The following is a 17,275-nucleotide window of genomic DNA, read 5'->3' on the forward strand; positions in this document are numbered from 1 at the left end:
ACAAGTACTTAGAGACAAGAATAGGATGTATTTTTGCTTAGTTTTTTTCCCCAGAAAATAAAATTGTTCAAAAAAAAAAAAACAAAAAAAAAACAAGAACTCGAAAGTACAAATATAAACTTCTAACTGTCAAAAAAAAGGTTCAACATGTAATTTACAGGTTCTATAACGATCCCTTGGTTATTTGGCATAAATCAACATTTCTTTTTAGAACCTTTGTTGTGGCAAAAGGGTTCATATTAGAACCTGGCTTGTTGTCAAGGTTCCTTCATGAACCTTTTCGAAGATGGACTGTAAAATTTTACTACTATTTTGTTATTAGCTGAGGCCCGTGCTTTGCTTTTAACAAGAACCACAGAATGCAAGATTCCACCTACAGACCTTAAGCCCTTATTCAACTCCAAAAACGAAAAGTTGAACGGGAAAAATGTGACAATAAAAAAATTATTTAATATTAATCTGGTTGCCAAAATACTTTTTTTCTAGACATGATCAGGTGGTGCACACAAGGTCATATAGATCACAGACTGACACATGGGTTCTTATTAAAGGGTGAGGAGCCTCTATAATGTCATGATGTAACAGTGAAACATATCCATTTGGACTTTTCTGCTTTGAATGTTATTAGACAGCGTATAATGTATAACAGCCTATGATATATATTTTTTATAATATTTTGGGTGCAGATTTTTTTTGTACATTTAATAACCTAAAAATTTAAATAATAATAATAATAATAAATAGCCTAAATAATATTTTGTAAAAATGTTTATGCGCAAACAATCCTAATCCTAACCCTCAGAATTCTCATCCATATTATTATTTTTTATTTACTTTCTGCCAATATTGACAAATAGCTAATAATTCACTAGTACTTTCTTTTCACTTAAGTAAACGTGATTATTCATATTGTTTCGATTTTGAGAATGAAAAAAAAAATCATTTAAACCAGGTGGAAGTGGTACGCAAATCTCCAAATGTCTGTCTTTGAAGCGCGTGCAGCGTGCAGCAGTGGAGCAGCGCGAGTATCTGAGGTAAGGTAACATAACCATAACCAAAATAGATATGAGCTTTTTTAAAAAACTAAGAAAATAACGAACTTAATGTCATAAATACATTAATGTGTGTGTTACGTAAGAAATAATTGACGACGGGCCGTTTAATTATTGATAAATTAAGCACACACGACATAATAATTCCATAATCCAGAGAGAGAGAGAGAGAGAGAGAGAGAGAGAGTGTGTGTGTAAGTAAGTATACACTGTTTATTCCCACATTGTTTTCTAAATTGTAATACTTCTCTGTATACAGACTGAAAGAAGGAACACAGGTGATTCACTTCAAAATCCAAGATGTGGCTCATTGGTTTCCTGGAGTTCATCTCTATACACTTCAAGATTGATCAAAGACGAGAAACACCCTGACATTCATTGAAAATTATTTAAAGTGCCATAAAGTCAAAACCAAAATGCCATCCAGAGTAATTAAAATGCCCATTTTTTTAAACTGAAATATACAGCCCCCTTCGAAAGTTTTCAAACAGCAAGTGGAAAAAAAAGTCTGTTTTTTTTTTTTTCATTAAATATTGAATACATTTGGGTTTGAGATCAAAAAATGAATATGAGACAATAGATCAGAATTTTAGCTTTCATTTCCTCATATTAACATCTACAGTCTCCCCTAAAACTATTGGAACGGCAAGGCCCATTCAAAGGTTTGTGCTATACAACAAAGGCATTTGGGTTTGAGATCAAAAGATGGATATGAGACAAGAGTTTAAGATTTCACCTTTTATTTCGTGGTATTTACATCTAGATGTGTTAAACAACATAAAACATAGAACCTTTTGTATCAGACCACCCAATTTGTAGGTGAGCAAAAGTATAGGAACAGATCAGTCTTGAGGTAAATTAAATTAAATAACACTTAATATTTGTTTGCATATCCTTGATTGCAATGACTGCATCAGACGCATTGAAATCAACAAATTTTTGCTTCCTTCTTTTGTGATGCCAGTCTAAAAATGTGCACTTTTCCCCCATGATGAAGTCATTTGTTGAGTTAGCAGTGTGTTTTGGGTCATTGTCTTGCTGCATGATGAAATTCCTCCCAGTAAGATTGGATGCATTTCTCTGTAAATTGGCAGACAGATTGTTTCTGTAAACTTCTGAATTTATTCTGCTGCTACCATCATGAGTTACATCAGATTAGTGAGCCTGTTCCAGAAGCAGCCATGCAAGACCAAGCCATGACACTACCTCCACCATGTTTCACAGATGAGCTTGTATGTTTTGGATCATAAGCAAATAATTTATTTCTCCACATTTTGGACTTCCATCACTTTGGTAGAGGTTAATCTTGGTTCCAGAACTTATGTGGCTCATATCTGTATTTGTTTGTGAATTCCAATCTGGCTTTCTGATTCTTACTGCTGATGAGTGGTTTGTATCTTGTGGTACGGCCTCTATATTTATGCTCTAGAAGTCTTCTTCAAATGTTGGATTGTGATAGCTTCACCCCTGCCCTGTGGAGGTTGTTGTTGATGTCACTAACTGTTGTTTTGGGGTTTTTCTTTAGAGCTCTCACAATGTTTTTGTCATGAACTGTTGTTGTTTTCCTTGGCCAGCCTGTTCCATGTCTGGTTGTTAGTACACCAGTGGTTTCTTTCTTTTTCAGGACACTCTAAACTGTTTTATTGGATATGCCCACAGCTTGTGCAATGGCTCTGATTGACTTTCCCTCTTTTCTCAGCTTTAAAATGGCTTGCTTTTCTCCTGTAGACAGCTCTCTGGTCTTAATGTTGGTTTATCCTTTTTCACAACAAATGCAGTCTTCACAGGCAAAAACCTAGGTCTCAAATCAAGAGTAGACATTCATAACTATTTATTCTTTAAACATTCATTCTAGCAGAGCACACCTGGGCAGCATGAAACACCTGTCAGGCACATGTTCTAATATCGTTGATCACTTGAAATAAAGTGGGTGGGTTCAAACAAAAGGTGCCATGTTTTAAGTTGTTTAAGACATCTAGATGTAAATATGAGGATATTAAAGCTGAAACTCTGATCTATTGTCTCATATTTATCTTTTGATCTCAAACCCAATTGATCTTAGAATTGATTTTGCCATTCCAATACTTTCAGAGGGGCTGTAAATACATGTGAAATGGTTGTTATCTTGTTTTAAACATTATCTTATTTTTTAAATATTATATTCAGTTACATTCTGTTAAATGTTGAATGAAATTGATTGTTGTTGTTTTTCATGAATGACAACATTCTTTTGTAAGTCTATTTATTGAGCGGTATCCTGTGCTCAAATTGTACATGTATGTATTAAACATTATATGTACAATAATGGTGTTGTGTTTATGTTGTGAAATTGGTTTAAATTAGTAATATAAGAAGAAGAAGAAGAAGAAGAAGAAGAAGAAGAAAAGAAGGCATCTTTAAAAGAGGGTTCCAATTAGAACCTTTTCATAAAGGTTAAAAATTAACCTTTAAGGTTCCCCCACAGTTGCAATCTCCTGGAACCTCAAAAGGTTAATTTTTTTTTACTTTTTCTTCTTAGTGTACAGACTGGTTCTAACTGGACAGACTTGTCTGGAGTAATGGTGTTAGAAGGGTTTTGGACGTTTTTTCAAACTGGTTCTAGCTGGTCAGGTTGAGCATCCTGGTTAGTTACTGTGGCTATAGCTCATCAGGCTGGTTCTAGCCAGCTAATCTCTGTCAGGCAGGGAGAGTATCTAAATTAGCCAAGACCAGTAAACCACATCAGCTGGTCTAAGCTGTTGTTAAGCATGGTGTGGTACTTGTGTGTGATATCTTTTAAAGTAATCTGGAAGTTAATGAAGGGGGAAATGAAATAGAAAAGCTAAAAACCAAATGAACCCAACCCAGAATACAATTATTAACAGGGTTGCCAACTTTGGCTTTCTGGCTGGAGTGAGATTTATGAATCAAATGACCTTTTTTGCTGTGCAGAAATGAGAATTATGGAAAAAATGTGCATAACATCATACATCACTTTTTTCCATTTGAGTGTTTCTATTTCTTCCTCACCATGCCCTTGTCTTTGCTCTCCATTGCTGTCACTACTTTTCATGAAAGTCCCCATGAAAACAAAATTTAAGTTTTGTGGCTTTTAGTATGAGTATGTTAGCCAAAAGATTATCTATAAGGTAGTGTGTTCCAAAACAATAACAAAAGTTGCATTTGGAAGATGTATGCATTCAAAATTTACAGTCTCTCTCTACCATCAATACGGATCAACAATTTTGATGAAATCATTCTGCACTACAGCTTCTCATCAGATTTTCTGTCCAATCAAATGCTCTAATCTGAATTGTCCTGCCCCGACATTATAAAAATCCATGATATTAACTGTCAAGTGGCTTTTCCCCAGCTAGTTATCACTGTACTGGTCACTTTTGTACAAGCACAATTTCTTTCCCAATAGATATTTTGTCTGGAACAATTGTAATATCCTTTATAACAAGTCACTGTACATGGATAATTGGTTCCAGCATAACATACTGTATTAATTGTAAACCAGCTTATTGACAAGAATGGGCAATTATACACTTGTAAATGTTTTTTTGTTTTGTTTTTGTTTTGTTTTTGTTTTTTAATATTTAAGGCTATACACAGTGGCATACTAACTTTAACCAAATTTTCAGTTTTACCTTACAAAGCCCCAACTAAATGGTATTTACATTTTTGATAAACATTTTAATAATCATTTTATAAGAAACTCCATTGTTGTCTGATCCAATCTACCATGTAAATCCAGATGGCTTAAAACTTTTTATTTATTATTTATCTACCTTATAAAAATAAATCTGTTATCTCTACCTCATTTTGGACATGACAAAATGGACATGACAAATACATTTAACAAAACCTTCAATTTAAAACCATATGATATTTTACTTTACCCCCACCCCGTGAAAGAAAACCCAACAACATTACATCATTAATCTTTTATTTATTTTAGCAAAATTTTTACATTCACAACACAAGGGGAACCAAAAACAAAACCCTCATATACTATCTTCTATAACACTGATTTTAAGGTATACTTTGAAACCTTTTTCAAACATAATACAAAACAAGAAACTTGTGAAAACGGATAAAATAATAATAATAATAATAATAATAATAATAATAATAATAATAATAATAATAATATTTTATTTAAGTATAAAGCTTTTCAAATTCATATAACTACCCAAACACTAATGTTCTTTTCTATTGCTGTTGTTGTTTTTGTTTTTTTAGTTTATTTCACGCTCTCTGAACTGTTAAACAATGCAGCTGACTTGTTTTGCTTTGTATTTAACCATGTTATTGAATACAATAAAGGAAAAATGGAAGAGAACAGGACGGACTAACCAGGGCTGTGAGATAAGCTAAAAGATAGTGGCTATTCAGAAGGGGGCGGAGCCATTCGATATGTCCCGCCCTGACTTCCTGTTTCAGTGGAAATTACGTCCACACATCAAATAACGCTGTGTAGGCAAGGCACTTCACGGGGACTTCAAAATATCGACCTTGTCTTTTCTTTCCCTTTCTCTTCTCAAAATACTTTAGAATACTCATCTGCAGTCTTAATGATTTTCAAATCTCACGCATGGTACATTTCCGGTAAATAATGAATGAATGAATAGTAGCTACTTTAGACATGCAAATCGAATGATTCGTGTGCACAAGCACTACGTTTCACAACGACGTCTCAACATCTCCGTGTCCGGCGGCTTATATGCAGTGACCTTACACCGAGCGGGAGGAAATGTGATTGGTTAAGACCGGTCTAATCAACAAGTTGCTGGGTTTCATGAGTGTAATTAAACCCCACACCTTCTGGATATTGACAGCAAATCAATCATGTAAGCACATTTGTGACTTTTTTACGTTGGCTTGTTATTTAATTTTTTGCGTGAGATTTACTTGGGCGGCGTGAGACAGAGACTGAAAGCGTGTTCCCAACCCTGTTATTAACGCTTAGTGACGATTCTGTAAACGTGGTCATTCAAATAGCATGCCAGTTTAGTGACATCATATCCCTATAATGTGCGCCACTGCATTTCCGGTGGATGGGACGTCGGAAGAGTAAGCAGTTTGGGAACAGGGGACGCGCTTCTTTGGAGAATTACCTCCTGTTGTAACTGAAAATGTGAGTCAAGTATTTAAAAGTTTGCGCCGAAATAAGTTTACGTTTCGGTTTTTAGATGTTTTAGTGAAGACGTATTTAACATTTTTGTTTAGTTTCAGGATTACCGTTTTCAAGAGTACTTCTCTTTTTTGTTGGAAAACATTTGATTGATTGCTGTGTTGTCCAATGAGGGGGCGGACGCGAGAGCGCGCACTCGTCGTTCAGCCAATGAGCGAGCAGGAGAATGCGGGTTGTTGGGTAGACAATTACGGAAGGGGCGGTGTCCTTTTTAAGAACCCAGAAAGAAAACAAAAGTAGTTCAAATCAACGTTTGAGACAGATCGAATCTAATTTCTGTATCCCATAACTGTTATTCGCTCAATATCATTATTTAAAATGCATTTACAAACGAAGTCCAGTGTTGCTTTTTTACATAAATAGTGCGTTTTTAACCTCCAAACGTGTGTGTTGTGATCAGATGAGTGTCTTGAGATCAGCAGGTTTTAGAGATAGGACACTGGAGATGAGTTTATTTTGAAGTATTGATTTGCATAATAAATTCACTTTTTGTGTACTCTAATACAACTAATCCTTGTGAAGGTAAGAAAGTGGGGGGAAACCTGAATTATAGAGCAATACTGGTTTAACAAACAACAACAGAACTGTTGATTCATTTATCTGAGAACAGGCTGATGGTGATGATGTCTTCCAGTGACACTAGAGGGTTGATATCCAGATTTGTACAAAGTGTATGTTATTTCATTCACCGTCAATAACTGACCTACCCTAGTCAGGATCACAGTGGATCCAGGGCCTATCCCGGATGTAACATACCCGACACCATGCACAGACATTCACACCTAAGACCAATTTAACATAACCATGAATTTCTAGTCATTTATAGGAGAGTAGAAGGCTCTGTGGCATGTAAAACCAGATAATGGTAGCAGGTAATCTATGGTAGCGTGCTTACTGTAGAAAATCTGAGCTGTGTGGTGTCTGAGAAGCTGGGGAGTGGTTTCATGTTGTCTCAATTCAACTAATTATCAAGGTTTCCATGAGTCATTCAGGTGTGTCTCATTGTGTCTTTACCAACCGTTAAAGGAGACCTCACCCTGAAACACATTATGTTTCTATTGAAATATATGTGATGTGCTTAGTGATTCTGGTGCTAATTTTTTGTTTATTGCTGTATTTTTGTTGTTTCCTGAAGAAGGTCAGAGTAATGGACTAAAGAGCTGCTGCATTGCTTTCTTTAGGTAGAAGATGAAGCAAGGGCTAAATCCCACTGGTGCTTTTAACCTAAACGTCAACACAGAATTTCATTACAAAAATAGCTCTTGGCTGCCACTGAAGATCACATGTGAATTATAAAAATTAATAAGCAAGTCGTTCACTGTGGATTTTTTTTTCCCTTTTACTGCAGCAGAGCGCACATGGCAGCCAACAAGAGCAAGGGCCAGAGCTCTCTGGTTCTACACAAGGTCATCATGGTGGGAAGCGGAGGAGTGGGCAAATCAGCACTCACACTGCAGTTCATGTATGATGAGGTGAGATTCACACTGAAACATTGTTTGACTCATATATGTCTTTATGTGCTTGTTTAGGACCACCTAATATTCTCTGGAAAGTCTGGCACATACCATACAGAATCAGAAACATTTAATTGACTATGAGTTGTGCTTGCAGGAATTGGTTCTCATTTGGTGCCAATGTGAAAAAGTATGTCAGACATACAGTCCACTACCAAATAAGACATGGTGTCAGTGTGTGAACTGGAAAAGATATCAATAATTAAATACATTTGATGCGATTTTGCACACCCGTCTTGTTTTATTCCCTACTTTAAAACAATAACACACAACAGAATTTCATCCCCAGTTGATGTTTTTTTTTTTAGATAGAAATTCACTTTTAGTTGCTAATACAGCTTGATGGATTGATCTAATGTTTTCTTGTTTAAATTAAATATGAAACCCCCTGGTTAGGAGAATCCAATACTGGAATGCCTGCTATATTAAATTTTACTGGGGCACTTTCAAAGCACTGACTTCAGTTCATTTCATTCCCCAGTTTGTTGAAGACTATGAACCCACTAAAGCAGACAGCTACAGGAAGAAGGTTGTGCTGGATGGAGAGGAGGTTCAGATCGATATCCTGGACACAGCCGGACAGGAGGACTATGCAGCCATCAGAGATAATTACTTCCGCAGCGGAGAGGGCTTCCTCCTAGTGTTCTCCATCACAGAGCAGGAGTCGTTCAGTGCCACCTCTGAGTTCAGGTATGTGCCGATGTTTGATTTGGTATAAAAATGCATTCTCAGACCTTCGTTCCAAGATGAAAATATGGACAGTGGACATCATTCCCAGATGTTAAAAGTAGGTTATGGCCACAGGTTTGAACTCTGACCTATGGAGCTTGTAAGCTGACAGAAATATTTATTTATTTATTTATTTATTTTAGTTAGCGCGTTTGCCTCACACTTTTGGAGTTGGGGGTTCGAATTCCTGCGACCCTGTGTAGGCTAAGCGGTACAGAAAATTGATGGATGGTTATAGCTTTTGAGGTTTAAAAAACAAACAAATTACCAGTAGAGACCTACAGGAATCATTACAGTTTTTGTTAAAACCAACACAATTCCCATTATAACCATTAAAACCATTCCAAATTCTGTGAGGGTTTCTATTGGGGTTTTTTAATTTTGTTTTGTTTGTTTGTTTGTTTTATTCCCTCCAGCCAATTAGATGTCTATCAAGTCAAAGTGGAAACATTCCCAGGGAAAAAAAGTAGACACCTTTTCAGTCTAGTCAAAAAAAAATTTTCTACTCAAATAGCTAGTTTTCTGTGGTGGGGTTAAACACTGGATGCTTAGTAAATGGCCATCATAACTATTTTGGTAACATTCCAGCTACTTAAGCTAGCTAGAATGTTACCAAAATAGTTATGCTCTCCATTTACTAAGCATCCAGTGTTTAACCCCACCATAGAAAACTAGCTAAAACCTCGGTACTTAATAGAAACTTATTTCCTCTTTATTATTACCTCTTTATGGTTTATATCTTCCATTTTGACTCTAATCCACATCTCACTTCATGGTGCGGTCATGGACACAAACGTGGCAGGCGACTGTGATCTGCTAAATGCTGAGTTCGACCACTCTGAGGATGACTTTTCCCTCAGAATTCCAAATGCAACACCTTTGAAACACCTTATTCTGATTTTTGTTAAATCCCAAAACTATGACTTTGAATTAGAATTTTGAATTAAGTGGTTTTTAAAGGCAAATTCTACTCCTAGCAAGTTTAAAACAATAAATAAAACATGCTAATGTATGAAATACACCACAGAAAAACTATTTAATGTGGCATGTATATAATTCAAATATACAAAATGCATTTGTCAGCATCCAAGCTCCATACTGACCAAGCCTGTATGCTCAACTTTGCTTTCTTTGTTGGAAGATTATAAACCTAATTTCTCTTTCTACACCATTTTTTCTCCACACTGCTGATTTCCAAACCTCACCCACAACAGGTTGTGTCAGGGCTGACTTCCTTTGGTCAACATTTTCATTTCGAAATGTTCAATTTGAAATGTTCACATTTTCAGCAGCCTTAGGGTTGAGATCATGATCAGGACAACTAGCAACGTTGATATAATGATGCATGTTTTTCAAGTGAAGCTCTGTTGTTTCTAGAACAGTGTGTTTGTCATTATCTGTCTTTGTTAGTGTTTGTGCTTCCGTATCGAAGCTATGACTATACTTGTGATTTTAGCATCATTATGATGTCATGGCCACAAAAACCTGCCCAAACTTTCAGGTTGAATAAATGCATCTTCTGTCTGTCTTGCTGTGTGGTTGGCACAGGACACAAACAGAAGCAATAGCCCTAGCAATAAAGAACCTACAGCTAAACATTTTGTTAGACTGTGTGTGTGTGTGTGTGTGTGTGTGTGTGTGTGTGTGTGTGTGTGTGTGTGAGACAGGGAGCAGATCCTGCGTGTGAAGGCAGAGGAGGATAAGATTCCTCTGTTGTTAGTTGGAAATAAATCTGATTTGGAGGACAAGAGGCAGGTTTCTGTGACCGGGGCCCGGGAGAAAGCGGATGAATGGGGAGTGCAGTATGTGGAAACCTCAGCGAAAACACGTGCCAACGTTGATAAGGTATGGTTTACACACACATTGTCCCATAGTGGTGCTGCTTATCTCGTAACATGTAATATCTTGATGCATGCATGGTTTTCGGCTGAGTACATTTAAGATTAAATATGTTATAAAATACTGTAACCTGTAACTATTAAATTGACTAAACTGTTACCTTGGGCAGTGTAGCACATACTGGGGTACATGGATGTACTGGTGGTAAATTTTAATTACTGTCCGTGCTGTTAATAAAGCAAGAGAAGCATTTGCTCTAATAAGATAAAGCAACCACCTGATAAACTTAGTGAAATAACCTTGTAGTCTGGTGTTTGTTATAAGCTGATTTAGACCTGATTTTAGCTTACTGTACATATTAAATGTATACTTAATGTTAAATTTGGAATAAAACATGTTAGGGTGGTGTGATACAGCCCAACATGAAGCAAAGTTACTATATTATATATATATATATATATATATATATATACACACACACACACACACACACACACAACTCTTGTGAAAAAATAAGTACACCCCATGGAAATTGTTGGCCTTTTTGACATATTTTGACAGCAAACATTTGATCCTCTTTGAAACAGTGCCTATTAATAAAGTTGATACACTATCAAATTAAACATAAAATGTACATTTTGTAATCATTTTCATGCCATTTAAATTAACAAAAAAAGGATCAGTCACCTGGAAAAAGAAAGTGCACCCCTACATTTATCACACTTTCAAATCCATAAAATTACAATCAGGTGTTCAACATTTGGTGCCAGTGATTAGGACCTGCTTAGGGAGTGCAGGTGTTATTTAAACCTCTCGCATCTAGTGTCTGGTGTTTCCTTTGCTATTGAGGTGTGTGGTGTTAACATGCTAAGATCTAAAGAGTTCTGTAAAGCACACATTAGCCTTCATACTCATCAGTTGGTAGCTTTTGTTCAATGAGAGAAAATTGGGTTCTTCAAGATGTCCTTCTCTTTTCAGGTGTTTTTTGACCTAATGAGGGAGGTGCGGGCTAAGAAGATGGCTGAGAACAAGGACAAAAATGGCAAGAAAAGTGGCAAGAAGAAAAAAAGTCTGAAAGAGCGCTGCACATTGCTTTGAGTCAGAAGAACGTGAAGAGCAAGCTTCTCTCAGCACAAAGCCTTTCTGGTGGACACGGAAAACCCAAAAGCTGTTTTTCCACTATTGTGGTTAACGTTGCCAAATCCAGATAGAGTAATGAACTGTGAACGGATGCCATTGTTCTTCCTTGCTGTATCCAGTGAGGTTTATGCAACGGTCATCCATTATGATTTTCATATCTGAATTTATTTCTTCTTCCATCAAAGAAATATGATCCAACTAGATGGACATTCATGCAGTTATTTTGCCATATTGTAACAACTTGCTCTATCGGGCATTTTAAACTTGGCAAACTATCATTGGTTGTTGGCAGTGTGTGTCATATATGAATCACTTACATACATAAAATGTATGCAGTAATGTTTGTAGAGTACTCACTTGTTTATAATTAGTGCATTAATATTTACCACTACTGTATTTCATATTCTATTAGCTCAGTACTTTCACACAGTCAGCACTATGTAAAGAGATGAACTATATAATTTTAAATGAACCACACATAGTTTAGCAACAATCATATTATGTTAGATACATTTGATCAGTATGTGTTTCGATTAGACAAGTCTTTGCTGGTTGATTCAGCACCTTTAACGAAAACAATCTGAACCCTCTTTCCTAACAGCTTCATAGCATAGAAATCATTGTAAAAATGGGAAAATGAGCGTGTAATACTTTGAACACTCTGTAATGATGAGCTGTTGTTGAATTCAGTGCAGGGGGTGTTAAAGAAACCAAGATGACCTGGTTTTCCGAATAATGGGAGTCAAAAGTAAAGAATATGCTGATGGATTAATATACACTTTTAGCATATTATACAGCCATCTGAGGATCGCTGCTTGTTGTAATACTGAAAGACTTCACTATGCAAAGCCTACCATATTGCTTTTAGTATAAACCACAAGTTTTGTGATAACCATATTTTTGTAATTGAGCCACTTTTTGTACTATAAACTGCTTTTCACTGATTCACTGTATGTTGATAACAGACCAAAATAAACCCTATTTGTTTAGTACATGTTGTAGTTTACTAAGTCATGTAATGTCAGTCTTTAAGACAAATTTTTTTAGTACAAATTTACATTTTTATGACAATAACATTTATATGACTTTTGAACTTATAATACCTATTAGGTGACTTATTCCTGAGGATATGCACCAAGGGCTTGTCATGGATTTGGAGCTGAATTCAAAACACTTCATGGATTGAAACACTTGTACTAAAGGGCTATTTTTAAAGCGTTGCATCATGCTCACGCACTGCACTTTGGCATCCCTTTGTCTCTCATAAAGTGCTTTATTAAATGCTAGTGACTTTTTAAAAGGAGTGAATGTATTTGGATCACGTGTTCTATGTACAGTATATTACTGTGAAGAGAAAAAAAACTTGAAAATGTCTGCTCTTGGAGGGGATGTGAATATTGACATCATGTAGCGTTTCAGATGTTTATATGGCATTGTTTTATAGCAAAAATGGATCATGAAAGGCTGCATTACCGCGTCTATTCACAGGCGGCATGCAGCGTTCATTCTGAAATGAGTTTAAATTTAAATGGTTGTTCATTATAGTTCTACCCAGTGCCCATTAATGCTGCAAGTGGAATATTCCGTCTATTCAGTGCAAAGAGAAACATAGCTAATGAAAAGAAGTCGTTTACGATGTGTATGGTCGGATCTGGAAGAGCTTGGACAGAAAATTGGCGGCTGTGGTTCAGGTGGTAGAGCCACTATCGTAGGGCTGGTGGTGCGATTCCTGGCCCACGTGACTCTACATACCGAAGTGTCCTTGGGCAAAAAAATGAACCCCAAGTTGCTCCCGATGGCAAGTTAGCACCGTGCATGGCAGCTCTGCTACCATTGGTGTGCGAGTGTGTGTGAATGGGTGAATGAGACGCAGTGTAAAGCGCTTTGGATAAAAGCGCTATATAAGTGCGCCATTTACCGTTTACTAGTACTATTCGTGTTAATTTGACCGTCATAACTTTTAGAGATAAAACACAGAAGCGCACAGGATTTAAAGTGTGGGCTAAATGTAAGCTGCACTTTTTTTTGTCTTTACACTGAGTGTGATTCAAGACACATTTGGAGATTTGTTCGAAAAGCTCTTGCTAATTTTCTCAGCGATGTGACCTAATTTCTCTGAGATATACCATGAGTGTTTTCTCATATGTAACTTTTTTCACATAAACTGATTTTTTTTTTAAACGATCACTTCAGGAGTGTGTAGTTTGGTAACCTTCATAGGCTTAATGTTTTGACGAAAAATTCAGACTGTTGAATTAATGGCCACTAGGGGGCACCATAATGAAGACCCATTTAAATGTAAAACTCATTTCAGGGTGAATGCTGCATGCCGGGTGCGGTGGCGCGCGCCTGTAATCCACGTCTCTGGGAGGCTGAGGCTGGTGGAGTTCTTGAGCTCGGGGGTTCTGGACTACCGTGGGCTTTGTTGATCGGGTGTCCGCACTAAGATCGGTGTCGATATGGTGTTCCTAAGGGAGCTCTGGAATACCAGGTCGTCTAAGGAGGGGTGAACCGGCCCAGGTCGGGAACGAAGCAGGTCAAAGCCCCCGTACCGATCAGTAGTGGGATAGCACCTGTGAATAGACGCGGTAGTGCAGCCTGGGTGATACGGTGTGACCCAGTCTTTTATATTATACACCTGTGGTGTTTAATATCCACTGCTTCTACGTCCTCAGAAGCAGCTGGAGAAGGACAGATCAAGTTCAAATGACAGTAAGATGGTAAAGGTAGACTAATATTTATAATTATTTCTCACAGTAAGCAATGAAGTTATTTTAAAATACATTAATGCATTAATCGCTAAAATTATATGGACACAGTGTACACTGTAAAACATCTCTACAAATCAGTAATGCTCCCAGTCTACCTTATTCCACTGATTCTTAAGATGCTTCATAAACACAACATTTTATGCTCTCAAAATCCATCAGGTAAAAATTCAGCCAGCCGTTAGGTGTTTCATTCATCCATTCAGGCATACATTACATCCCTGTATTTTCCTCTCTGCATTTACTGTATTTTAAGACTGTCCTAATTCATGAGTTCGGTTATGAGTATGCATGGAGATGATGGAATGATTTGGTGCTTGATTCAACGCCTGTCATTAGCAACATGATCCTGTGCATGGCAAAGATAGATACTGATTTGTTCACTTGTTCAAAAAGACCAAATCATTCACAAACATTATAATTAGGTCATATCGCTGAGAAAAAAATATCAAGAGATTGTCAACCAATAACCAAATGTGTCTGGAATCGCACTCAGTGTGACATAAAAAGTGCAGCTTACACTTAGCCCACACTTTCATTCATTTCATCTCATATTTACATGAAGAGCACTAGAAAAACAGAACAGTAAATTGTTACCATGTTCTACCTTTGTAAACATTTCAAACTGAACCCAATACAGTAAAGTGGCGTCAGCATCGAACCCACGATCCTGGAGTTGCGAGAAAGAAGCGTCCTAGGGCATCAACCCATTACATTCGGTATTGATTTTCTTCCAGATCCAACCATATACATCAGATACTTAATCGACTTCTTTATTTCATTACGTATGTTTACCTTTGTATTAAATGGATGGACACAGAATATTCCATTTGCAGCATTAATGGCCACTAGGTGGCACCATAATGAAGACCCATTTAAATGTAAAACTCATTTCAGAGTGAATGCTGCATGCCGGGTGCGGTGGCGCGCGCCTGTAATCCACGTCTCTGGGAGGCTGAGGCTGGTGGAGCTCTTGAGCGCGGGGGTTCTGGACTACCGTGGGCTTTGTTGATCGGGTGTCCGCACTAAGATCAGTGTCGATATGGTGTTCCTAAGGGAGCTCTGGAATACCAGGTCGTCTAAGGAGGGGTGAACCGGCCCAGGTCGGGAACGAAGCAGGTCAAAGCCCCCGTACCGATCAGTAGTGGGATAACACCTGTGAATAGACGCGGTAGTGCAACCTGGGTGATACGGTGTGACCCAGCCTTTTCATACAAAACTTTCATGATCAAATTTTTGCTAGAGCAATTTCATATGAACATCTAAAACGCCACATAACGTGAACATTCACATCCCCTTTAAGAGCAGACATTTTCAGGGTTTTTTTCTCGACAGTAATATACTGTACATGGAAAACGTGATCCAAATACATTCACTTCTTTTAAAAAGTCACTAGCATTTAATAAACTACTTAATGAGAGACAAAGGGATGCTCATATTATTCATATATAGCTTTAAATGCAAGATTATGAATTCCAAAGTGCAGTGCGTGAGCATGCAAATTACAAAAATTAAAAATAAATATTTAAATTAAATATTATAAATATTAAATATTAAAAAATAGCGCTATAGTAGCCACAGATATATGTGTAAATTTATTAAGTCTTTTTAAATTCGCTTCCAATTATGCAATTTTTATATCCTCAGGAATTTGTCACCTAAGTAGGTATTATGAGTTCAAAAGTCATCGAAATGTTATTGTCTTAAAAAGATGAGTTTGCGGGAAAAAATGTCTTAACTATGCAGTTTTAAAAAATGTCTCAGTTACAAAAATATGGTTATCACAAAACTTGTGGTTTATACTAAAAGCAATATGGTAGGCCTTGAAAACACTAATACACACACAGTAGTATTACAACAAGCAGCGATCCTCAGATGGCTGTATAATATGCTAACAGTGTGAATTTATCCATCAGCATATTCTTTACATTTGACTCCCATTATTCGGATAACTAGGTCATCTTGGTTTCTTTAACACCCCACTGCACTGAATTCAACAACAGCAATATGGTAGGCTTTGCATAGTGAAGTCTTTCAGTATTACAACAAGCAGCGATCCTCAGATGGCTGTATAATATGCTAAAAGTGTATATTAATCCATCAGCATATTCTTTACTTTTGACTCCCATTATTCGGAAAAACAGGTCATCTTGGTTTCTTTAACACCCCACTGCACTGAATTCAACAACAGCTCATCATTACAGAGTGTTCAAAGTATTACACGCTCATTTTCCCATTTTTACAATGATTTCTATGCTATGAAGCTGTTAGGAAAGCGGGTTCAGATTGGTTTCATTAAAGGTGCTGAATCAACCAGCAAAGACTTATCTAATCGAAACACATACTGATCAAATGTATCTCACATGGTTGTTGCTAATGTGTGGTTCATTTTAAAATTATATAGTTCATCTCTTTAAAGTGCTGACTGTGTGAAACTATTGAGCTAATATAATATGAAATACAGTAGTGTTAAATATTAAATATAAACAACTGAGTACTCTACAAATGTTACTGTATAAATTGTATGTATGTAAACGATTCATATATTAGTGTGAGACACCAACAACCAATGATAATTTGCCAAATTTAAAATGCCTGATTCGAGGCGAGTCTAAGCAAATCTACAGTGAAATGAATTTTAATTTGCACAGAGTTTTATTATTCCCACTTATGAAGAAACATCTTAAGAATGACTTGAATAAGGTAGACTAGGAAAGTTCTTCATCATGGTTCCACCTAAGTCACAATTAATGCTGTAAAAGCTGCAATTGTGATGATTGCACGTGAGATATTCTGCGTTCGTTCATTCAATGCAAAGCAAATGCAAATAAAACAAAAATATTATAATTGTTTGGGGGTTTTTTTTGTTTGTTTGTTTTGTTTTGTTTTTTGCGCCCTGCGATGGATTGGCACTCTGTCCAGGGTGCACTCCGCCTTGTGCCCGATGCTCCCTGGGATAGACTCCCGGTTCCCCACGACCCTGAAGGATAAACGGTATAGAAGATGGATGGAATTATTATGTTTTTAAATTAATTCATTAATTTATTTATTTTA

General features: G+C 36.7%; 1 protein-coding gene across 4 annotated transcripts; it reads left to right on the forward strand.

Moving 5' to 3' along the window:
* Window positions 1-5,471: 5,471 nt before the first annotated feature.
* ralbb (v-ral simian leukemia viral oncogene homolog Bb (ras related)) lies at window positions 5,472-12,445 on the forward strand. Of its 4 annotated transcripts, none has more exons than XM_053635201.1 (5): window positions 5,472-5,887; window positions 7,580-7,703; window positions 8,227-8,435; window positions 10,142-10,319; window positions 11,292-12,445. In XM_053635201.1, exons 2-5 carry the CDS (start codon window positions 7,590-7,592, stop codon window positions 11,409-11,411), a joined length of 621 nt encoding a protein of 206 aa, XP_053491176.1. In that variant the 5' UTR covers window positions 5,472-5,887; window positions 7,580-7,589; the 3' UTR covers window positions 11,412-12,445. The 4 variants fall into 4 exon arrangements, with proteins under 4 accessions (XP_053491176.1, XP_053491178.1, XP_053491177.1 ...); XM_053635203.1 differs by having other exon boundaries at window positions 7,583-7,703; XM_053635202.1 differs by lacking the exon at window positions 5,472-5,887 and adding an exon at window positions 5,972-6,174 and having other exon boundaries at window positions 7,583-7,703.
* Window positions 12,446-17,275: the final 4,830 nt, after the last annotated feature.

Source organism: Ictalurus furcatus, chromosome 10, assembly GCF_023375685.1.
Source record: "Ictalurus furcatus strain D&B chromosome 10, Billie_1.0, whole genome shotgun sequence".
In the NCBI taxonomy this organism is placed as follows: Eukaryota; Metazoa; Chordata; class Actinopteri; order Siluriformes; family Ictaluridae; genus Ictalurus; species Ictalurus furcatus.